Source organism: Macadamia integrifolia, chromosome 9 (genome assembly GCF_013358625.1).
Source record: "Macadamia integrifolia cultivar HAES 741 chromosome 9, SCU_Mint_v3, whole genome shotgun sequence".
NCBI classification, from domain to species: Eukaryota; Viridiplantae; Streptophyta; class Magnoliopsida; order Proteales; family Proteaceae; genus Macadamia; species Macadamia integrifolia.
Genome location: NC_056565.1, coordinates 4,862,161 through 4,887,098, shown reverse-complemented (window position 1 = coordinate 4,887,098; position 24,938 = coordinate 4,862,161). Strand labels below are relative to the sequence as shown.

At 34.4% G+C, this 24,938-nt stretch overlaps 3 protein-coding genes across 3 annotated transcripts; all 3 read right to left on the bottom strand.

Moving 5' to 3' along the window:
* Window positions 1–2,228: 2,228 nt before the first annotated feature.
* LOC122089038 (transcription factor ORG2-like) lies at window positions 2,229–3,202 on the bottom strand. The gene is made up of 3 exons (XM_042658453.1): window positions 2,870–3,202; window positions 2,413–2,784; window positions 2,229–2,312 (listed from the first exon to the last, which is right to left on the bottom strand). Exons 1-3 carry the CDS (start codon window positions 3,200–3,202, stop codon window positions 2,229–2,231), a joined length of 789 nt encoding a protein of 262 aa, XP_042514387.1.
* An 8,894-nt stretch (window positions 3,203–12,096) lies between these two features.
* LOC122088439 (transcription factor ORG2-like) lies at window positions 12,097–13,302 on the bottom strand. Its single transcript, XM_042657709.1, has 3 exons — window positions 12,944–13,302; window positions 12,462–12,818; window positions 12,097–12,326 (listed from the first exon to the last, which is right to left on the bottom strand). The coding sequence occupies exons 1-3, from the start codon at window positions 13,250–13,252 to the stop codon at window positions 12,240–12,242; spliced, it is 753 nt and encodes a 250-aa protein (XP_042513643.1). The 5' UTR covers window positions 13,253–13,302; the 3' UTR covers window positions 12,097–12,239.
* An 8,670-nt stretch (window positions 13,303–21,972) lies between these two features.
* On the bottom strand, window positions 21,973–22,929 carry LOC122089037 (transcription factor ORG2-like). The gene is made up of 3 exons (XM_042658451.1): window positions 22,663–22,929; window positions 22,190–22,546; window positions 21,973–22,059 (listed from the first exon to the last, which is right to left on the bottom strand). The coding sequence occupies exons 1-3, from the start codon at window positions 22,927–22,929 to the stop codon at window positions 21,973–21,975; spliced, it is 711 nt and encodes a 236-aa protein (XP_042514385.1).
* Window positions 22,930–24,938: the final 2,009 nt, after the last annotated feature.

Below are 24,938 nucleotides of genomic sequence, written 5' to 3'. Positions count from 1 at the left end.
TAACCAGTGCACGAGGCTTCCGCTTGTGTGAGGTCCAGAGGCGAAAATTATGCAGCATTACTCCCAAGAATATCGAGAGACTATTTCAATTACATCCAAGAATCAAATGTGGAACAAAAAAAAAAAAAAGCCTTCTACCCATGAGGGACAACTCCATCACGTAGGTAGGTGCCTTTTGAAATCTAAAACCTACTTTCAATTAATTTATCTCAACCCAACCCACCCAAATAAAAAAATAAAAATAAAAAAATAAAAAACACTTGCACCCCTCCGTTCACAATCTAGGTGATGTTATCCATGATTTGTACATTTCAGACTGAGTTACAAGCTTGGCATGCTTTCAACAGTTAGATCGGAATCCAACTGAAATCGTAACCAGTGTGTGATTCTGTGGCCGGTTCTCTGTCATAATCTTTTCCTATACTGTTCAATGGTTCGATGTATAGCACCTGCCCATATGTATTACATGTTTGTATAAGAGTGACCAAACTGATAAAATAGGTTTGAAATAGTTTTTAAAAACAGCTATCGTTGTTTAAGCCCAAGAAAGACAAACCTTCCTGTGTCACAATATCAATTTCTAGTTATATATTGGTCATTCTTAGATTGGATTCTTATAAATTAAAATTGCCACGTGTTTTGTTATGAGGAATTTGGATTCATTGAAGTGTTTAATTAAATGAAAGTTTCCAATTCAAGAAATGATCCCAACCACAAGCTTTTATGTATTCATTAGAAAAATAAATGAATGATCCCAAGTCTTTTTTTTTTTTTTTTGGTAAGGGAATGACCCCAAGTCCCCAACCACCAATTTTTCCATCTGTATACATTTGAAAAGTAGAATAAACTAGATTCTTTTGGATATTCTAAAAATAAATAAATAAATAAAAGATATAAATCTGATTATGGAGAATTTATTCGGTAGAGATCTAAGGAGTAAGCAGATCATTCTTGACTATTAACAAACACCAAGGCTCATTAAAATAAATAATTTTTTCCAACAACTAAGGCTGGCTTAATGAGAAGGGTTTTTGCAGAACTGTTATTAATTAAAAAAACCCAATAATATCATCGGATGCCCAAAAGAGAAAGAGAGTTTGGTTGCTTCTTTTTAAGTTTAAATAGTTGAGAGATTTGTTAGGCACGGCACAATAACCTTTTTTTTCTCTCAAATTCATTTTTAGAAACAACGAAATAAGTCGGACTTGTTTCGTCAAATTCATTTCTAGAATTGTAAATAGGCATAAATTTTTATTTCTGTTTCTAGAAACAGTTGAAACTAAACAACTTTATTAAATGCTTTGTGGGTTATTTCTCTATTTCTCGGAATAAGAAAATGCAGAAACGGCAAAAACAGAACGTTATCAAACAGTGTCATAGTAACCATTTGATATGGCCTAGGCTTATAGGGAAAGAAAAATCTTATATGAAGTCTGCAAGTGTTCTCAAGTTGAGAAACTTGTTGCCATTTTTTAAGTCTAGAAAGAATAGAAGACATAACTAAGAGTGCCCCTCTCTCTCTCTCTCTCTCTCTCTCTTTTCTTCGAGAATTTCTTAGGACCTATATGGCAGAATGGCTAGGAGTGATTCTATTTCTTTCTGTATTTCAGTTAGTGAAATCTTTGACAGAATAATATCTGCCAAAATGAAAATAGCTAAATGTCTTCTAGAAACCAGCAAGGGTGTTTTTTTATGCCCACTATAAGTGGAGAGGAGAAGATCAGAATCAAGAAAAGAATTAGATGATTTTTTTTTTTTACTACTCTTGATTGTAGAATCAGTAACATTTAAAAAATAATAATAATAATAATTTGCAGAAAGAGTTTTTGAATCAGCAGAAAGACCCTCATTCTTTACTACCATAAAAATCTTAAAAAATGAAAAAAAAAAAAAAAAAAAAAAAAAAGAGTATTTATTGGCATTACCATCCAATTGGAGGGGAGTAAATAGGATCACAAATAACTCAGAGAGTTATGTATAATTTCTATACAAGGTAATTTAGTTATACATGGTAAGGAGATTTACAGGGCAACCAGCAAAAGAGTGCATACAAAGGGTGAATTGAAGAAAACAAAGTATACAGTACCTTTATGTAAGAAAAGGTACATTTGTTATGTCATGGTTTTCCATCTCATCTTTTCTGTCCAGAACTTTACAAAGGTTTCTTGTTTACAAGTTTACAAACCTTCCCTAATTACTTGTTAGGTTATCCATAGCCAAAATCTTCTTTAGAAGAGCTCTTCCTTGTTCTCACACATTGATAGCAGCTTCTGTCTCAATAAATTACAGTCCAGTCTTTGGTTTTCTCTCATCTGTTGAATCAGAAGTCCAGAAACAAGAGATAAACATAAAAAGAACCTCACAGATAATTTCAGAATCAATCACAAAGGAGTACAAGTAGAATAAGCAAACCTTAAGATGAAGATTGTAAATGAGCACCTCCCCTGATGATGATGATGATGAGACAGAAGCAAACACATTCAAGACTTGAAGGCCTTCATCCTCTAAATTTTGTAGAATCTCGGAGAATGGACTTCTTGTGTTCTTGCATGAGCATATATGAATCAGAACCTCTCCTTCATCAACTTGGCTTACTGAAACAGTTGGTAGTGATTTTTTGATAATCCCATTTCTTTGTTTGTCTATTGGACCTTTGCTATTACCTCTGTTATATACACTTGCCAATATTTCATCCTTCCTCTGCTTTAGCCTCTCAACTTGTTTTTGCAGCTCAGGAATGTATTTAAGAACACGCGAAATTGTTGCTGGAATGCTTAATTTCCTCTGCAATTACCAGATTGAAATCATTAAGAATCAAACACAGAATATAATAATAACTTGTAATTAGGACTAACAAAGTTTACAATACCGTATTATCGATTCCAGGAAGTAGTGATCCAAGAGAAGAATAGAGATTGTTTAATTTCTTCCGGCGATCACGTTCACCAGCATTGTGGCTCAGTTTCTTAATTAAGCCTGGATCATTGTTAATCGCACTTGAGGGAATGGAGTCATCTCCAAGATCTATTTGTTGTTCCAAAGAATGGAAAGGGGGACATAAGTCCAAAGCCTCTGTTTCTCTATTGTTGCAGTCGAAGGATGTCTCATTGTCTATCCAGTTCTTCTGCTCCTGCTCTTGTCTAATGTGATCATCTGTTGGCCATCCTAAGGTTGAATACAAGGGAGGAGATATGGTTAACATGATTGAAGCTTGGAAGAAGAAGAAGAATTGTTGCAGTAGGGATTGAACCCACTTTTGATTAGGAAGTACTAAGCCCTATAAATGAGGGATGGAAGCTATAATATTTATATACCCTATGATCAACTACCTCAACTTAGTATTTAATTAATCAAGGTAGACCACAAATTATAGTTTTTTTTTTTAACTTGAAAGAGTCCTGGGAAGATGACATATAGCCACAACCTTGGAATTGCAAAATATTATTGATATCAACATTTTCTCCTAGTTTTCTTTTAAAAATTTAGTGTAGTGAGACAAATGACCACTATCTAGGAATCTGATTTCTTCATAATTAGATTTAAAGAAAAAATAAAATAGTCTTAAAATCCGAATATACGCGGTATGACTTAAGATGAGAAAGGTTCATTATCAATGGTTTTATTAAGAAATATAATATCATTATATTATGTAGCGTATAATCTTGGGCACTAGATGGAACTAGGGAACTCAATCTTGCCGCCACGACGCCATGTATCTTTTGTTTAAAGGATCATAATGCTCGGTTTAATTTGATTAGATTGACCCTCTTAGATTGTGGTCCCATGCTAAGCATTAGCGCGGTCACATGATCTTTAACCATGTGAGTTAATGCATTATTTTTTTTTTTCTCAGCTACAATTGCAGTTTCTAATAAAAGTTCTTCACTCACTAAAATGGATACGGGGAGTATATTTGTTTTATTTAAATTTTTTTTATTGACATTCCTTAAGGTGTTAATAATAAGTAATTTTATTTTTTTCTTTTTAATATAATTTTTTTTCCAGTCAGGGTATATCTTGTTATTTCACATATATATTCAAAAATGTTTAAATACATTGATAGGATTTGATAATGACATAATAATAAGTTATTTTTAAAAATCATTGAAAATTATATTTTACCTAAAATTTGACAACTTTTACGAATAAAACAATGAACAATCAAAAGAAATTTACAATTTAACAAATTCTAATTACACTCATAAATGTGTCATTTAAATTGTATCTTATTTAAATTACTACCATATGGTCGGAAATTCTTTTTGTCTGCTAGTATACTCGATGGGGCCATATAATGCTCCAAAGTGCAAATCAACTTCACAGTGGGACCATGATCCAAGGTAGCATGCATCATTTGTCTCACTTGTTTTGTCTTTTTCTATACTTTTTGTTGCTTGTGAATTTTTCCCATAATGCTATGTGTTTCCAGCATGCTTGGGAGCCCAGTCATATTCACTTGTTTTGCCCTTTTATGTTTTTTTAGTTTATTTTTTGGGGTAGAACTTTAGTTTGTTTTTCCTGCTTAGTGTTATCCAGCGTGCTTATACCACCAATCCATTCTTACATGTCAATTAATTTGTAATTAGTGAACTTATACTTTAGTAGGATAAGCATTGGATAACAGAAGTTTAGTGATCAATCTCAATCATATGGTTCATTATGTATGTTTTTCTTATTTTATGAATTTTAAGCTACTTAAACTTCAATAATAATAATATCATTCAATGGTATATTCTTATATGTATATCCCTGCTCCCTGCATCTCCTTAATAATGACAAATGAGATATCTAGGTAAGTCAATTATTTTAATAAAAAATAAAGAAGATGTAGACTATGACCAACAAACTAAGCCCAACGAAACTGCCATTTGGCAATTATTGAAGGGTAAACAAGAATGGACTCCTGTGGTAAGGCATGGAGTTCCTTCATGTCCTTCCTCTTTCATGTTTATTGAATACCATCTATTTTTCTACTCCTCTTTATAAGTTCAAAGTCAAAGATTTCATTTTACTACATGAAAACGTTTTAGAATGAAATCTTTGACCTTGATCTTGCATAAACAAAAGAAGAAATAGCCATTCATTTTATTGAATTTTGTGTGTGTGTGTTTGTGTTTGTGTTTGTGTTTTTTTAATTGAATATTGTTTCATACCAATGAAAAAGTTGTTTATGATTTTAAAATCCTGAAGATCCAAACTCTGACTTTGTTCTAATTAAGGAAAAAAAAATCTGACTTAGCTTCAAAAAACTCCATTAAATAAAATGTTGTTAAACTTGCATATCACGTTGGCACTTTTCATACATCTTCTACGCGCCCCAAATGAAAAGAGATCCTGGCTCTACCGCCCTAGGTTATTTCAAGTCGTCAAAACCTATATAGAATAGCATTTATTGTATTTTACGGTTTATTATATTATGTGCATTTATGTCCTTAAAACTTAAGGAAGAGCTCAAATATAAACGTTATTTGGTCAAAAGATAATATTATGGGAAAATATTTCCAAGATAGGCATGCCCAAAAGTTTTTCATGTGAATTGACCTAAATCTTATGGAATTGGTAGATCTCATACACACATGTCAATGTTAACCTAACAGTGTATGTCAAAGTATCAAAATAGAACTTGAAAAATCTAAAGACTATGGAAGGATGCATGGAGCGACTACTATAAAATACTAGGATGCATAGCATAAAAGGGAATGCATTTGAATGAATTTGAGTCTGAAATTGAAATGTGGCTAATCCATAAGGTGTTCAACTAATCTAGTAGTCGGTTATCCAAAACTAATTGTCCAAGGGACTAAAAATGATGGACGTTATCAAAATAGGTCTATGATGACAATTTTTCTTTTAATAAACTGCAATGTAATCGGAAGAAGGTAAAACAAAAGCCCGTTTGAACTTAGTTGTGCCATCATTTAATCTGATTCCTAAAACTTGTGTCCAAATAGGAAATGGAATAGAATGGTTTTATAGGCCTTGTGTTGTGTAAGGGCTTCTTGCTGGGTCTATTAGGCTCTTAATCCTCTAATTAAAGTTGAAGGAAACCAATGGCAGTCACATGGGTTCTCTCTCTCTCTCTCTCTCTCTCTGAGCCCATGTAGTTCTCCGAATCGCCATTGGTGCATCATGTAATGCAATTTTTTTCTACTGTGAAGTGATAAGAGCACTTCCACCAAAAAAAAGTGGCAAGCACATCTAATGAGAACTCAATAACTACTTAAAACAATTCCCAATTTCCCATTCGGTGAGTTGGGAGATGTGTGCTCTGGGAGTTGTTACAGGAGTGGGTCTTTAGAGAAGGTAAATTTCAATTGATTCCAGTTGCAGGAAATGTGGTGCGAGTGCGGAATCTAATGACTATATCTTCCTCGATTATTCCTTTGCTCGAGCAACATGGTTTGGATGTCGTCCTTCTTTTTTCGTTCTTAATAATGAATTCCCTAAGATCTATCAGGTTTTACAAGATTGGGATAAGCTCGAGTTTATAAACAAGAAGATTAATCAAGTTAAAACTCTAAGCTTGCTCTCCTTCATATGCTGGTTCTTATGGCTGGCCAGAAATGACTTAATTTTTAACCATAAAGTGTGGACTCCGGTAGAGGTCTTCTTGAAGGCTGAGCTGGCCTGGAGTAAGTTTTGGAATGCGATTGATCTTCAACCACTTTCTTTTGATGCTAATGGGTTAAATTAAATTGTGATGTTGCCCTACCTTATCTTCTGCTATGGGGGGCATTGGGTTTATTGGCAAGACACACATGGGGGATCCAATTAGTGTTGTCTCAGAGCTGGCAATAGTTGATCATAGTCTCACTAGTGAACCCTTAGAGGTATGAGCTGGTCAGTGATGGGCAGTTGAGCAAAAGACCGGTATCTTATTATTGAATCCGATAGTGCAAATCTTCTCAATCATATTTTATCCAGTGAGCATCCTGCTTCAAGCTCCATTGAGGGTTTATCTACGTTAATCCACACACTAGTGGATAAGATCACAACATGCTCCTTCTTTTGTATTACTAGGGTAACACCCTAGCCCGAAAGTCCGTGTCGATTACATCTAATACATTGTGGCCATGATCCATTCCTTGACTGATTGATGCTTGTAATCAAGAGACTGAGCTCCTCATGCTTTCCCATTCAATAAAATTTCTCATTATCAAGAAAAAAAATGCAATTTAAACAAAATATATATATATATATATATGATAAGCACATCAAATTGAGAAGACATTTTTTTTTTTTGCTAAAGATGAAAATATTATTAAAATAGGATCATTACAAAAGAAAAAACAAGGACAAGCCTGAGACCCCTAGAGCCACCTGAAACCTCCACCTTTGGCATGGCCATCAGCAGAGGAGACAAGCATCACCCTAGCAGAAATGGTAACTGTCTGTCCATCGCATCATCCTCTAAATCAATAATAATATGACTTGGGAAAGACACCAAAGATGCAGATACACCAAACTTGGAAGTCTTCTTCGCTAGGTATTCCACTGTTGTGTTCGCCTCCCTGAAGCAGTGGGTGATCTTCCATGAGACAGACTCTAAAAAAGATAGAGCACCGATCTACTTTTGAAGGACAAATCATGGAATTTGATATTTCTGCATTGCAGTCACAACCGTTGCAGAATCAAACTTGATCCACGGACCTCTTACATTCATATTTTTAGCAAGCAAAATTCCTTCTAAGACAGCTTCAAATTCAGCTTCATAAATCTTCTTGATACCCAAGAAAGTACTGCAAGTGTTACATACCTACCCCTCATTATTTCAGCTGGCAATGCCCACTGCCCCTGCTCTACCTAGGTTACCTAGAGAACTGCCATCAACATTTATTTTAATCCAATTTACTAGAGGCTTGCACTAATGCACTTCAAGATAAGATAAGATAAGATAAAATAAAAATAAAAAATAAAAAATTAAGAAGCCAATAACTACTTAAAACAATTCCCAATTTTCCATATGACACAAGAGCATAAACCTTTAATTTACATGTATTAACAAGGTAAAGGGCAACTAGAGGTGGCCCTCTCCAAATATATTTATGAGGAAACGACTCTTAAGCCTTAGGTATTCCTTACACCGTCTCACATAAGTAGTGTTTATTATTTTTCTCTCTTCCATTAAAAAAAAAAAAATGGATAAAACAATTACCATGTGTCATGATGTAGAATATGCTTTAAAACCAGAGAACCCTTGCCCAACATTTTTATTTAGGTTAATGGAATCATCCTTCTTCCAACCAAGTGTTTAACCCCGCTTTCCTAGCCGCTCTCGGGCAGATTTTAATGAGGACATGTTGTCCTTGGTCCCACCCCCATAGAACCTAAACGGTCGTTGGTAATCTTTTTTGCTCGCCTTCCCTTCATGGTTGTCAGCTAGCTCATGCATGTGCTGCTTCCACCCCTGTCAAAAATTATATATGCTGAAGTCTGAAGAAACCTAGATTTGGATTCTCTGTGGGGCAATAGGGCGTCTAACGAGTATTCAACGTTTAAAAAGTGTCTTGGACTGTCCGACCACCTTGTATTTCATGTTTAAACGTTTCTGACCGTTGAATACACATTAAACACCCATAACCTTAGCCGATCATTCTTTGGTGCCGAGCTCCTCCACACCTGTTGGAGCTATTGGCTTCTCTCCCCATCTTACTTGTGAAGGGCCTGTCATTGAGCCTTTGCCAACTTCCAGTGACTCTGCTGAAGCTGGAAGCCCCTTTTCCTCTTCCACCAAAGGAAAAAGAGCTGCCAGGTTTCCCCCCTATAATGCCGCTCACTCACTCCTTAATTATTTGGGGAAAAAAAAGTTTGACAAGTCTTCACACGTGAACTTAATGGGCCCATTGAACAATAAAGTGGGAAAATCATAAAGGGTCATACTGTTGTGATTAACCACTAAATATAACAGGTGTATGGGAAAATATAACAGGTGTTTGGGACTCCCGTACACCTGGGTGATTAACCATTATTTAATGGTCGGTTTTTCAAATCATCAGTTGTTATGGTAGAAAAATATGAGAGCAGAGCAAGTCCTCGTACAAGAATGAATGTATTCATCATAGGCTCGTATGATAGAAAAGACTTGAATTGAAAAGATCCTCTCTAATTATTACGCAATCCAAATATTAGATAATTAACAATTAAACAAACCTATAAATACGCACCCATGTGTTGGGATGCGTGGTGGTTGGCCAATTAAGCATTAATTGGACTACATGCTATTCAGAAAATGTCATGATGGAAATATTTTGATATTTTACCTGTCTTCATTTAGACTCACTTGGGTTTTGAGACCAAGGCTCAAACCACCAACGTAGGCCCATATCTCTCTTAAAGTGCTTAAGATAGGGGTGAAACAGTTGGCTGGGTATTTTTTTTTTTTCGTTGAACTTGGTTCAATACATATTTTAAGCCTTTTTAGAAGATTTGCCCTTTTTTACCAAGGCTTTGTTTGGTTGCAAGGAAAATGTAAACTTTTTATGTAAAGTGAAAATTTTTTCCTAGAAAAAATAAATTTAGATATTTAATTGCAAGGAAAATATATTTTACATGTGAAAAAAATTTCACTTAACTATTAAGATTTTCCTTTTTATTTTCCCACCAAAATAGGAAGAAAAAAAACCCTACTCTCACAATCTCTCCCACTCTCGTGACTCTTACCCTGCTCATGACTCTCAACGATCTCTCTCTCTCACATGACTCAATTAGGTTTGTTTTAATCAAAAGACTTTTGAAATGGGCGTTTCAATCATTATCACTTGTGATCTATTACTGTTTTCTTTGTGATCATCTTTAATATTATTTTAAATATTTATTTATGCTGCATTCATTTGATATATAGAATGAAATGGTTTATTTTGGTTAGTGATAGAACATAGTATCTGATGACCTTTGGTTTGATTTGGTATAAACCTTGAGTGACCTGATTCACATAACCAATATAAATTTTGAAGAGCTGTGTGGGTTCTGGATTGAAAAGTACTCCCCCCCCCCCAATCTTTTTTGAAGAGTTTGGTTGGATTATTATTTTATTAAAATTTTATATCTATTTTACATCAATTTTATATCCAACCAAACAACTATGGTAAATTAATTTCACTTCACTTCTGTTGCAACCAAACGACTCTAAAGGGAAAAAAAAAAATCCCTTCACTTCCCTTCACTTCTCTTCCCTTCCCATTTCCCTTGCAACCAAACACAGCTCTAGGTTTCCTTAGATTCGGTTGAGGGTGAGCTTACTTTAGAGTTTTTTGGAATTTACAAGTGTTGTGCATATAAATAGAATTTGGTTCACTACAAAGAGTACAAGTTGAGCTCTTTGCTCTCTCTAACAAAAGCTATTACATCGTTTTCACCGAAAATAGTGTTTCTAATCTCATCCATATAGTAAATCAAACACAAATGGGGTAACTGAAGAGTGATCAATCAGACACAAAATAGGAGAGAAAAATAGCAATAGGGAGGCGAATTACGGAGACAAGCTTGTATAAACTGATCGTTGAAGTGACCTTCTGCTTACATATGCTATAAATATGATCTCTACAGGTACAATGAATATTCATTGAAAATTTAGATCTAAGTTTTTCTTTTTTTTTTTCCTTCTAAGGTGCAAGGGCCTATAAGAGGCCATACAAAGATGCACTAAGGGGCAAAAAGGATATTCATATGTTAGATCAAACACCAAGAAACACGAATAAAGAGAGAGACAATAGATCCGTACGACACAGAGATTTAACGAGGTTCACACACCAGGGTGGTGTGCTACGTCCTCGGGCGAAGAAGAAGATGATTCATTATGCAGAAGAAAGATTACACCCTAGCAGCGGCGAGGAAGAACTCGCCCTGAAACCCTAGCATCGTGAAAACCCTAGAATACAATGACTCTCAACAAGCAACAGTACATTATATATATATATATATATATACTCCCTCTGCTTCCATCACAGATCTCAAAAAATTTCCCATTCGGGTCGCCACCAAAATATGTCGGATCGGGTCAATCTTCAAAGCGGGTCAAGAATTCGAGACAAACTTAACATCATATTAGCCACATCTCTTAGAAAGCAATTAATTTAACACATAATTATTCTAAAACTTAGATCCCGTGAAGGGGACTTGATCCATTGATCAAAGTCCCTGAGCACTAGGACAAGCCCTGGATCAGCATTTTCAATTACCAGGTTGAAATGTTCACCAAAAACATTAATTTCCAACAAACACTTGCCCTTTTAACCATTGCTATGGGCTGTTTGACATGTGTCAATTCCTATGTATTTGGATAAAATTTCAACATCCAAATTTCCCATGTGGATGTTTTGTATAGGTTGTCAAAATAGACCGGTCAGGTGGGTTTGGGTTTGGACTCAAGAGGTAATGACAGTCCATCGAGCTTTGAATCCATCATGATCTCCAAGTCCACCTTAATTGTTATATATAATATATACATATAAAAGGTCATATGTGTATGTGCGTCGTTCAAAAGTAAATCGTTTCCTCCTCATGTAGTTTATTTTTATATGATAATTTCAAATGTAAATGATCTTAATCGATCCATTTTGTTACCCGATTGGATTTTTACCAACACTAACATGATATTAGCCTATTTATTGATTGGGCCCCCCGGGGTAAGGTGGGATGGGGTGATTTTTTTTTTTTTTTTTTTTTTTGGTTGGGGGGGGGGGCAATGAGGATCTAGGTAGTCCACCAATCCCGGTCTTGTGTTTGAGTTATCTTGTGGAGTATCATCACTGCAATACTGCACTTAGTTTTTGTATAGAATATAGAAGAGCATCATCTCCATAAAGTGTATCTCAACCATTAAACCCTCAACCCAAACCCTTTAAATTACAAGGGGAAGTGTTTTTATGTGTACGCGAAGACTAATAGAAATGCACGAGAAAACATCCATAAAAATATCAATTTTTAATCCAGGAGGTCATTTCATCCCCCAGTCTGGCACAGGGTCACACTCCCCCCACACAACCCTTTTTTTTTCCAAATTATAATATGAAAGAAGTCTATAGGTGTAGAATAGAAGGTGATTTAAGTTACAAAAGTTGAGCTGAGAGAGTATACATGGTGAGAGAATAAAGAATATGGTATTTAGAGTAGTACAAGAAATGAGAGATTCAATCAAGAATCATCACTCATGCCTAGTCCTTTTCCTTCGATAGATCTCTTCTTTCAAAAGGTTGTATGGTTAGTTGTTAAGTAATCTCGCCATGGCCAAAACCATTGCATCAGAACAACAAATCTTCCCCCATTTCACACATTGAGAGCAGCTTCTGACTCAACAATTCGCAATTCAACCCTTCTTTTTCTCTAATCTGTTCGTCAATCAAAAATATTTTGAGTTTTAGATTACATCCAATGATGAATTCTATGAAAATAAGAAACTACTCCAAATCAATTATTTATTATCTTCAATGAATCAGAATGAAGGTTAATAAAAAAAGGTAAACCTGAAGATGAAGATTGTAAAACACCACCTCCCCTGAAGAACCAGAAGCTGAAAGATTAAACACTTCAAGGCCCTCTTCTTCCAAATTAACCAAAATCTCTGATACTGAACTTCTCATGTTCTTACTTGTACATATCTGAATCATTACTACTCTTTCTTCAATTTCACTCACCGAAACAATTGGTAATGATCTTCGAACAATCCTATTACTTTGATTATCGATGTGGGTTCGATCTCCATTCTTATGAATAGTTGATAAGATTTCCTGCTTCCTCTGTTTCAGCTTCTCAACTTGGTTATGCAGCTCAGGTATGTATTTTAGAACACGAGAAATCGTCGATGGAATGCTTAGTTTCCTCTGCAAAACAAAAATATACCATTAGAGACTTGGGAGCTAAAGCATTATATATCAAAGGGAATTAGATTAAGAAAGCAGGTAATTTTATTTTATTTATTTATCCTGGAAAATTTAAATTTAAGTACCGTTTGATCAGCCCCTGGAAGTATTGATCTAAGAGAAGCATAGAGAGTGTTTAATTTCTTGCGGCGATCACGTTCGCTGGCATTATGGCTGAGTTTCTTGATGAAGGATGGATCATTGGTAATGTCAGTGGAAGGAAAATACTCCATATGTTGGGTTTGCAATGAAGGGAATTGTAGAGATGATGAATCCAAAGCTTCTTCTGTTTCTCCAGAATTGTTATTCAAGAAAGGGGCTTGGCTCATATTCTTTTCCTCCAAAGGCCATGAGGAGCCATAGTTAGAATACAAAGAAGAAGAGAGGGCCAACATGATTGGATCTGTTTTAATTTGGATTCACTCCTAATGGGGATTGAACCTTTTGCTTTAGCCAAGAGGTTAGATGCTCTGGAGTCTGGAGTCTGGAGTCTGGAAGTAAGATTAGCCATGGAATCCATATTTATACCCTATGGATTATCATAGCTAGCTAGGTATCTATCTTGACTTATAATTAATGGAAAGGGGAAATATTAAAAAAATAATAATAAATAAATGAATGCCTTTTTTTTTTTTTTCTTTTAGATATATACATTGAATGTACAACAAACATTTTGGAATGTATAGAGTCTGATAATTGATTTTTCTTCTTGTTTAATAGTTGGTGAGGCTATGGACCCCACTTCATAACCTCTATTCTGAATTCTGTTGTCTCTGAAATTAATAAAAATAAAATAAAATACCTTTCATTGCGTAAGTATTATATATATATATATATATATATATTCAAAGTGTGAATTGAATTACTTGAAACTATCCGGTGTGAGATCCAAAGTACAATTTATTAATTAGTATATTTATTTTTTAGTATAATCTTTGGTTGACAATTTGCCACTATATTTTAGTAAGATGGACAGGACAGGACCGGACCGGATCGGATCGGACCAGACCATCTAATGGTTCTGATTGTTAAATCAGAATTACATTGGACACCACAATGGTTTTGATTGTTTGATAGTATAGTAGTTTAGCCTATGTTTTATATCATAGATGAATGAAACCATAGTTAAATAGAAGAGTTTTCTTCCACTATAGTGTGAGGAAAGGTACATCTATCTATCTAGGATCATAAATGATTTCTCTTTATTATACAAGCCTATTGCCCTTTTCAAACTCTCTAAGTCATGCCGTTAGGAAATTTTCCCTTAATTATGGTTGAAGGAAAATTGTCTCCTAAATTATTGAGTAAAAAAAAAAAAAAAGTTAAACACGTTATGGGGTGCCCAATCTGTATCACTCTCTCGCCTTCCGTTTCAAAATAACTCCAAGTCTCTTTCCTTCTATCCCAATCCCATATTGGTTGAGCCGCCAACTCTACGTAACCAACCCTCCCCATATGTACATATATTTTTGGTTTTTTCTTAGGTTAACAACCAATATTGTACATACAAAGAGGGTCAAACTTGTAATCTTATTTAAGTGGGGGCCGACAGATGGGTTCAGTTAGAACTGTAGATCTACTTTTTGGTGGGGCCCAATTACAAATTTTGTCTTTGTACGCATCACTTGTTTATCATCCTTACCTCACGACAGCAATCCTTGTGTTTGTATGTATGATGCATGCCCAGTCAGCTGACTTTAACTCGATACCAATGGTCACCAATTAAGAATTAAAAACGTCATTCCTATAGTGTCATTGTTGGCACTCTTCTCATACATCTTGGTGTGAAGTGTCCACAGGAGAAAGATCTTACGGTACTTCCTTGTCTTGCTTTTGAGTGATACATAGCGTGGATGAGCTTCCTGTTCAAACCTACTTTAAAAAAAAAATATATATATATATATATATATATAAAGAAAAATGAGATATGCACCATGATGCAATGGACTAATGGCCCAAAGTCAATATGACTTCTCTCTCTATCTCTAAAGTATCTTTGTTGACGATGAAAAAAATATGATTTGCCAATTAGAAAAATGAGATATGCAACATGGTGGAATGGACAAATGGCCCAATGTCAATACATAAACTTCTACAAAACTTTCCTCCCCTCCCAAAAATGAATAAATAAATCTAAATTTTTGTTTTATAAAAAATTGATGAAATGAGTATGTATAACAACCATAATGTTTATGAAATGAGGTAAATTTTTATGCTTTGATGATATTTACATATAGAGATATATTCAAACTCTAGAGAGTTAATCAAGAGAATAAAACAGTTGTGCATGATTTGCTCATGATCTTAATTTATTAGCTATAAGATCTGTATTCATTCAGCCCATGGACCATTCAATGAGGGGCCGTCTATTTAGAAGCCGTTTGTTTAGAAGGGTTTTGATTGGGGGGAGGATTTTAGGGGTGGGATTATAGTAAGGATTTTTCTAATCCCATGGAAAAGTGTAACGTTTGATTGAGTGGGGTAGGAAAGTGTCCAGACAACACTGGAAAACGACAAACGAGTTTTCTTTGTTTGCTAATGTGGCCTTCTCCCCACCCCTTCCAAAGTCTTACCAAATTTGTGGGACTTTGTGGGACGGTAAACTCTCTCTCTCTCTCTCTCTCTCTCTCTCTCTCTCTCTCTCTCTCTCTCATCGTTGGTTTCTTCTTCTTCTTCTTCTTCTTCACCCTTTATTAGTCAAAGCCTGAGACTGCAACCGACCGGTTCCGAACAAGGTACATGGACCCCGTCGGAGCCACGCTCAGTGAGCTACTGCTACTAGACAGACCAAGCAAATTAAGGCATATAAAAGAGTGCCCAAGATGACGACAAAGTCCAAATCCATATCAACGACGTCCAGCAATTCTGCTATCATCGCCGACGAGGAATTGACGCTAGTGAGGTATCTCAATGTCATACTCAGAAGACTAGAGAGAGAGAGAAGAAGAAGAGTGAAGAGAGAAGAGAGAGAGAGAGAGGGTTTTTTTTTTGTAGGAATAGTAACTTTTTCTTGTTCTTCTTCTTCTTCCACCTGTTGTATCCGAAGCAACTACCTCTCTCTCTCTCTCTCTCTCTCTCTCTCTGGTTAAAATCTAAGCCTCTAAAGTCTCTCTCCCTCCTCCCAGCGCCCACCCAACCAAACATAATGAGGTGGGATATTACAATTATTTCACCACATCCTTATTTTTCTATCTTTCACTTCATTAACATATGGGATCCCTACCGACAACATTCTCACCCCAACTCTCTTCTAAACAAACGGGCCCTGAGAGTATATCAAATTTTGTAAACAAACAAGATCGTTCAAGTCGCATAATGATGATAATAGATACTTATCTTCTTCTTCTTCTTCTTCTTCTTCTTTTCTTTTTTTTTTCTTTTTTTTTGGATATTGATCATCTTCAATTTTAAAATGTTATCAGATTTAATATTTTCATTTAATGCTTTATAGATACTTTTAGGTAGAAAAGAAGATCACCAAAAGACAAATTAACGAGAGCATCAATCACCCAACAATCATGGAGGAAATAGATTGATATACTGAATTTGGAATAAAGTTTCCTACGACGACGCCGTGCACTATCACCTTTTCACAAATTGAACTTTTTATTTATCTTTCTTGTTCTGACCATGTAGACGCCACATAAATGATACTATTCTCCACACTACTATTGATGAGAAGAGAAAAAACATATATGACTCAGATATAAACTTTGAGTCTTACTTCAATCAAATGATTAACTAAATATTACTAACATTTTTCTTGTATTCTTTATCATTCATAACATTTTCATTGATTTATGTTTGTATGCATTTTTTTTTTTTCTGAACTTCATTTTAACATCACGACAAATGCACCCAACAATCATGGAGGAAACATATTGATATATTAAATTAGGAATAAAGTTTCTCACGATGACGCCATGTACTATCACCTTTTCACAAATCGATTTTTTGTTTATCTTTCTTGTTCTGATCATGTAGACGCCACATAAACGATGCTATTCTTCGTGCTGCTATTGACGAGAAGAGGAAAAACATATATGACTCAGATATAAACTTTGAGTCTTACTTCAATCAAATGATTAACTAAATATTACTAACATTTTTCTTGTATTCTTTATCATTCATAACATTTTCAAAGATTTCTGTTTGTATGCATTTTTTTTTTTTAACTTCATTTTAACGAATGGAATTGTTTATTTCAACTCAAACTTGATGCTTGGGGACAGAGGTAATGAAGGACCTACTTGTTAGTGGAATTTAAGACTTAACACAAATCTTTGATATTTTTTAAAGTTACACTAAAATTTTGCAAAAGAGAAGAAATTGAGATTTTGACCCCTCCATTGTTTGACCTTTCCATAAGTCCAAGAGTCCATGGACATTTTTCTTCTAAAACTTTATATTTCTGTTCCTTCCTAGAAAAGAAAAATTTATTATTTATTATTGATACAAAAGTCGGCAGAGGATGACATGGACCAAAAATTTATAAAAATATTAAATGAACCCACTAGTCCTATCATCTGACTCAGTGAGGTGAGACACTAATTTAGAAGACAAACATTTTAGGATTTGAAGCCATCTCCTATCTGACGCTAATGTATTAGCTGGACCATTCCCAATTTTTCTGTTGAGAAGGAAAACCAGGTATGTGTCACAAGTAACGCTTCAATCTTACTTCAATCAAATGATCAATCTCATACTGTAATTTTCTTTTTCAATAATTCATTTATGATAATTTATAATTTCATTTTTTATTGGGAAAGGGTTTTGTAAAAGGCAGAGCGGCTTTTGCCCAACATAGAAACTAATGGATAAGAATGTGGAAGTATCAACAATGATGAGATTTTCGTCTTTCATGTGGAGCAGATCATTTCTTCCTCTCATATGTCTTGACGCATAAGCCACGTTGTCTTTTATGGTTCATTTTTCTTTTTTATTATTTTTTATTAGAAAACAATTTCCCATGATATAGTATGGAGAGAAATCTGCACATCACACCAATCAGAGTGCAGAAAATGGTACCATTCAAATGACACCCACAGTGATTAATACGAAAGATATATATCATTGTGGCTCCCACATCTCATTATCTGAGAGGGTGCACACTAAATTCTACACTTCGGTGTTATTCACTTCTTTTTTCATATATACTTAATTATAACATATCGGAGTATCGATTTTAACTTGAACTTTAATGTGTGGCTAACAAACTAGTGAAATTAAGCCCACTTATCAATCGAATGACAGATTTCCTTTCCCATATTGAAATTGAATGCAACATCTGTGCTCACATTCTCAACTTTGATCCTTCCCAATGGAAGTATTAAAGAATGGGGAAAAGATAGCTATATTTCCCTTTTATAGATTCTTTTATACATTTTTTTACATAATAAACAATGGGGTTTAGAGACTCTCTCTCTCCTATTCTGAACATGTGAGTCCCATATGTACTTCATGAATGATATTATTTGCCAACTAGCGTACCAATTACTTTTTGCACAGCCCTTATATATATATATATATATATATAGAGAGAGAGAGAGAGAGAGGGGGGATGTTAAGATGAATATATAATAAAACTAGGAAGGATAAAATAAGAAATGAACAATATTATAACTGATTTGGGAGCTGCCCCGATTAATGGCCAGTTTTGAGAAAGTCGTTTGAGGTGATATGATCATATTCAACGGAGGCCTAGCGATTACCCAACAAGGAGGAATGATATAATTATGAATGAAGGAGTTGCAAGAGCCAGGGGCAGGCCTAAAATAACCATATGAGAAGTGGTGAAGAATGATATGCGTAGTTTTAGTTGTGCCTCTTTCCTCTTTCATCTTTCACCTCTCACTTTTCATCTTGCATTCTCCATCTTTCTTTTGTTTACGTTCCATTGTTCACTTTTCATCTCTTAACCCCCTCTTTCTTCTATTTAGAATTTAGATTTTCATTGTTTTGTTGTTTGGATTATGTAATTAACCTCATTAAGTTGGGATAAGGCTTGGTTGTTGTTGTTGTTGTTGTTAATGTGTATGTGTATATATACATATGCATGATAAGATACTACTGCCCGATAATGCACGTATAAATCAACGCCCGCCTCCAATAGAAGGGTGCGTGCAAGTATCATCAAATGCAATAGTGTAGTTTTTTCACATCCACTCTATCGACATAGATATATATATATATATATATAATGAGAGAGAGAGAGAGAGAGAGAGAGAGAGAGATTTTGACACTACTAAAATTTGACCCTTCCATAGTCCAGGGGTCCGTGGACGACTATTTTTGGATGTTTTAAGTTAGAAGACTTCATACAAATTGGGGGGGTGTCACTATTACCTTAAAAGTTTTGATTGGACAATTTTTGTTGATTCTTATGAATGTGGATAAATTAATTGATGTCATTACCTATGTCATGTGTAATTTATAAATATTTTATAAAAAAATAAAAATTATATAAATAAATAAATAAATAAATGATTTGTTAATTGTGGTATACAAATCGGTTCAAATTCAAGGCTTGTGATGAGACAAGAAGTACAAAAACAGAAAAAGACAAAATCTGGTGTGTGCTGTCAACTTATTAGATACATTTGACATTTACTCTTCTAGAAGGATCACATTTGTTTTTATTTTTTTTGGGTAGGAGATCACATATTATTATTATTATTATTATTATTATTATTTATTTTTTAGGAGATCACCTATTATATATTATTATTATTATTTTTTTTTTGGTAAAGATATTATATATATTATTCAGACTTTACAACACAGCCAGAGGTGCGTGCCTTCCACGTGGAGTAGTCAGACTACTACTTCGCTTTGGTTTATGAAACACAGTTGATCAAGAACACATGGCAAGAAACGGATGAATAAAGCACATGCCTATCCTTTTCTGATTTGAGAAGAAATAAGAGACATAGAGAAGAGCCTTTTTCATGCGAAGATTATGTAAGGGCTTGTGCATGCCAAGGTTTTTTTGACTAGGTTTAGGTAAAACCCAATACCACCAAGATAACCCTAGTAATATCTTTTGGTTTTTGGATTTTAATTGATATATCTAATATGGTTATACAAATTTCAATTGTATACTTGAACTGTGTTTGGTAGTTATTCAAAAAAAACGTTAAGAACATTTTTTTTGTTATATGAGAACCACAAAAAAAAAAAACAAAAAAAAAAAAAAAAAAAAGAGAAAATATCACTCCCCTCCCTTGAACTATAATGAAATATCAACTTAACCTTACACTTTTCAAAAATATCACTCACATGCCCTTAAACAAAAAAGATTCTATCTATCGTCCCCAACCATTTGAAATGGTTGTTAAGTCAGCCAACTTTTTTCAATAATTCCTAAACTACTCTTTACCAGTTAAAACTCCGAAAATACCCTTAATGAATTAAAACCCCCTTTCCCTTTCCCTTTCCCCTTCCTTCAATCAAAACAACTGCAACTCCTCTCTCTAACAACACAACCCAAATTTGTAATTTCCTTTCAAAATATTAAAACGAAATGCACAAGATTCATGGCTTTCAGAGCACTTATGAATTGATTTCAAGAGTAAAAAAATAAAAAATAAAACAATACCTATACACCTTATTTCATCCTCTTCTTCTACCTCATCATCATTGGAGTTTTACTCCTTCATAACTAGCTCATCATATTGGTTTCGTTTCAAAAATGAAAAAATGAACAACTAGAGTAATCGTTCCTGAAATAGATTCACCAAACACCATTTTTTGTTTTTAAATGACATTTTGACACTAAAACTGAAAATTCTATTTTTGACATGAAACGTTGTTTCTGGAACTAAATGATCACCAAATGCAATCTTGATGAATTTTATGTTTCAAAATTGTCAATGGTGTGACCGGCCTTTGACCGTTCTTAATTTGTTGACCCCTCAGGTTGGTCCGGAGGTTGCTATTTCTTGGAACTTTGAAATAACACTTATCATGTTTTGTGCTTGTCCTTGGTTTTTGGACATTGAAAATTATGGCAACCTCGGGTCTGTACGGTAACATTCTGAAAAATTGATTCTGTTGCATTTCTTGTTTTTTGGAACAAAAATGGAACAAATATATGTTTAATTATTATTTGTGTGAGTTTAATTCTTAAGTGTTTAAAAAAAAGTATATTGGTTTCATTATTATATGTGACAGTCAATCTGTTTTTTCTTTTTATTTTTTGAATGAACTGAGCTAGAAAAATAGTTTTCACCTCCTTTCGAGAAATAAAAAAAAAGTTGGGGTAAAAAAAATGAGAACTGATTCTTCGAAATTGCACGTAACACTATGATAGATTGACATGAAAAAAAAATCGAAAAGATTCTTGACCTAACGGGTCGACCATTGCCACCACCACTGCCACCACCTCCTCCTCCACCTCAACAGAAAAACTTTCTTCGACTCAAAACTCCTTTTTTGGTAGAGGATTTTAACAAAACTCCAAAGATTGGTAAAAAGTGTGTGGAGAGAAGGAAGACGGGATCCAGAAGACTTGAACCCAAGTCCTCCAGGTAGGTTGGGTTTTTGTCCACACTTCTACCAACTATGCTAGGCAGTTCTTCTCAATCTACCCTCAGTTCTTGTGGTCTCATTGAGGTAAATTTTTTGTTTGGTCCAATAAACGCAGTGGCAATGACATCTTATCATGACCAACATTGATAAGTAAGATCTTTGGTAATGGAGACCTCATTCGGAGCCTTGGGAAAGATCTTCTAAACCATTGATATCCAAAATAGAAAGAAACACAAATTATAATCTGAAAGAAACCTATGGCTGTAGAATTAAAGGTAATTTAATTTACAAAAGTTAAAGTTATAAGCTGTGAGAGTATACATGGTGCATGAGAGATTAATAAAGAATATGGTATTGTATTAGTACAAGAAATGAGAGATTCCATGAATCATCACTCCTGCTCAGTCCTAATCGTCCTCCTCCTTGTTGGATATGTATGTCCATTAAATCTATCCGATTAATTTTTGTACGATGATTTCGAACATAGGGGATCATAATCCAATCCCTTCTGTTGCGCGATTGAATTTCCACCAACAGTCTTTCAAATGTACGGTTGTACAGTTAGTTGTTTAGTAAAATCTCGCCATCAGAAAAACTGATCTTCCCTGCTTTCGCACATTGACAGCAGCTTCTGACTCAACAATTCGCAATTCAACCATTGTTTTTCTCTAATCTGTTCAATCAAATATTATGAGTATTAGATTACATCCAATGATGAATTCATTCTATCTAAAGAAACTACTCCAAATCAATTATATATTGTCTTCAATGAATCAGAATGAAGGTTAAGAAAAAAAGTAAACCTGAAGATGAAGATTGTAAAACACCACCTCCCCTGAAGAAGCAGAAGCTGAAAGATCAAACACTTCAAGGCCCTCTTCCTCCAAATTAACCAAAATCTCTGATACTGAACTTCTCATGGTCTTGCATGAACATATCTGAATCATTACTTCTCTTTCTTCGATTTGACTCACTGAAACAATTGGTAATGATCTTCGAACAATCCCATTACTTTGATTATCGATGTGGGTTCGATCTCCTTTCTTGTGAATAGTTGATAGGATTTCCTGCTTCCTCTGTTTCAGATTCTCAACTTGGTTTTGCAGCTCAGGTATGTATTTTAGAACACGAGAAATTGTGGTCGGAATGCTTAATTTCCTCTGCAATTACCCAATCATCGGAAATATAGCATTAGATCTTTGGGAACTAAAGCATAATCAAACGGAATTAGATTAAAAAATCAGCTAATTTATATGGAAAAGATTAATTTAAGTACCATTTCATCAGCTCCAGGAAGTATTGATCTAAGAGAAGCATAGTGAGTGTTTAATTTCTTGCGGCGGTCACGTTCACTGGCATTATGGTTGAGTTTCTTGATTAAGGATGGATCACTGGTAATGGCGCTTGAAGGAAAAGACTCCACATGGGGTTGCAATGAAGGGAATTGCAGAGATGATGAGTCCAATAAAGCTTCAGTTTCTCCAGAATTGCGATTCAAGAAAGGGTCTTTGGGTGTCCATGTACTATTATGGACTTGGCTCATATTTTTTTCTTCCAAAGGCCAGCAGCCATAGCTAGAATACAAAGAAGACGGGGCCAACATGATTGAACCTCTTGTTTTAGCTAAGAGATTAGAGGGCCTGGACAGTGGAAGTAAGATGAGAATGATCGGCCATGGAATACATATTTATACCCTTTGGATCTTGACTTGTGATGAAAAGGGGAAATATATATATTAAAAAAATAAATAAATAATTGAAAGATTATTTTTATTTAGTTGAAGATGCATACATTGAATGTATAACAACATTTTGGAATGTATCATTGATTTTTCTTGTTGTTTAATAGTTGGTAAGGCCTTGGATCTACTCCTTAACCTCCATTCTTGAATTTGTTGTCTCTGAAATTAAGAATTAAAAAAATTAAAAAAATAAATTAAAGATGTTTCGTTGCGTAAAATATAAAGTATGTCGTGTTTGATTCAAGTACATTTTATTAGTATAATGTTGGATTATAAATACTCTACTTCTTTATGGTATGAAATCTATAATATTCTTTCATTGTTCCCAATGCCCTCTCACACCGTATGAATCAATAGTCAAGAAATTCACCCTTATCTCATGCGTGGAGGAAAATTGCCTCCTAATCTATACAGAAAAATATGTAAATTTGAGTATTATTTATATATATATATATATATATTTTTTTTTTACCACGAACATTTTACCCAAGGGTAGCGGAGTTGGCAAGGGACTTTCGCCTCAGGAAGGGTATAGTTCTGAATTCAACTCCTCTTATCTTCTTGGGACCACTCACAGTGTATTCAATGTTCTTCACTACTTTCGACCAGTCAAACTGAAGGCCTAGAAACTTGTCATTAACAAAAACAAAAAAACACCATCATTTTTTTTTATACAAAGTGGAATTTTGTCCAACATGCAATATTTTTCTCTCGTGGAGCTCTAAAGATGGGTCCAGTTGGAACTGTAGATACTTTTTGCTGAGTTGTCTTTGTATGCATCACTTGTTTGTCATGCTTATATCACGACGGCACTCCACATTTGTACGTATGTATGATGTATGAGATCGTATAAAAAAATGATTTATAAGGGTGCCCAGCTGACTTTGCCGAAGCTTGGAAGCATCATTCCTAATTTCCTAGTGTCATTGTTGACACCACTCATACATTTCTGTCTGTATGCAGTAGCCACAGGAGATGATCTTACGGTACTCCATTCTCTTGTTTCAGTGATACAAAGTGGAGATTAGTTTCCAGCTCAGTGCCAAAGTTCACACCCATTATCCTCATCTTTAAAAAAAATAAAAATAACAAATAAAATAACTAAAATAATTAAAATAAAAATAATAATAATAATAATAAATAAAATAGAATGTAGCTGGTAATTGCAATATTGCAATAAGTGTGGCTTAATGACCATAATAACCCATCTAACAAAGCTTTGAATCACTAAGTATGGTTATTGTCGATCTTGTCTCCTCCATTGAGTTATGTAAAATAGGTTTGCCATGATCCTCTCTCTCTCTCTCTCTCTCTCATCTTAGGAAGTATCTTTGTTGACAATGAAGAAATATGTTTTGCTAGAGAAAAATGAGATATGTCATATGCCACCATGATGGAATGGACAACGGTCCAAAGTCAATATCATAAACTTTTATAAAAAATTTCTCATCCCTCCCTCCCTTGTCCAAAATAAATAAATATTAATCATTATTTTGAATTTTTTTTTTTTCAGAAAATTGATGAAATGAGTATCTATAAAAACCACAAATGTTTATGGAATGAGGTAAATTTTGATGCCTAGATATTATGTTAGCATATAGAGATATATTATAAGTTCATGAATTAATCTATTATGTAAGTTCCAATTACTAGAGATTCTAAAATAGTCGTGCATGATCTGCTCATGGTCTTAGTTTATTTCCTAGAAGATTAATCTATCCAAGGAACATTCAATGAGAGTATATCAAATCAAATTTTGTAAACAACGTTCAAGTTGCATAATGGTGATAACATTTATTTATCTAATTTTC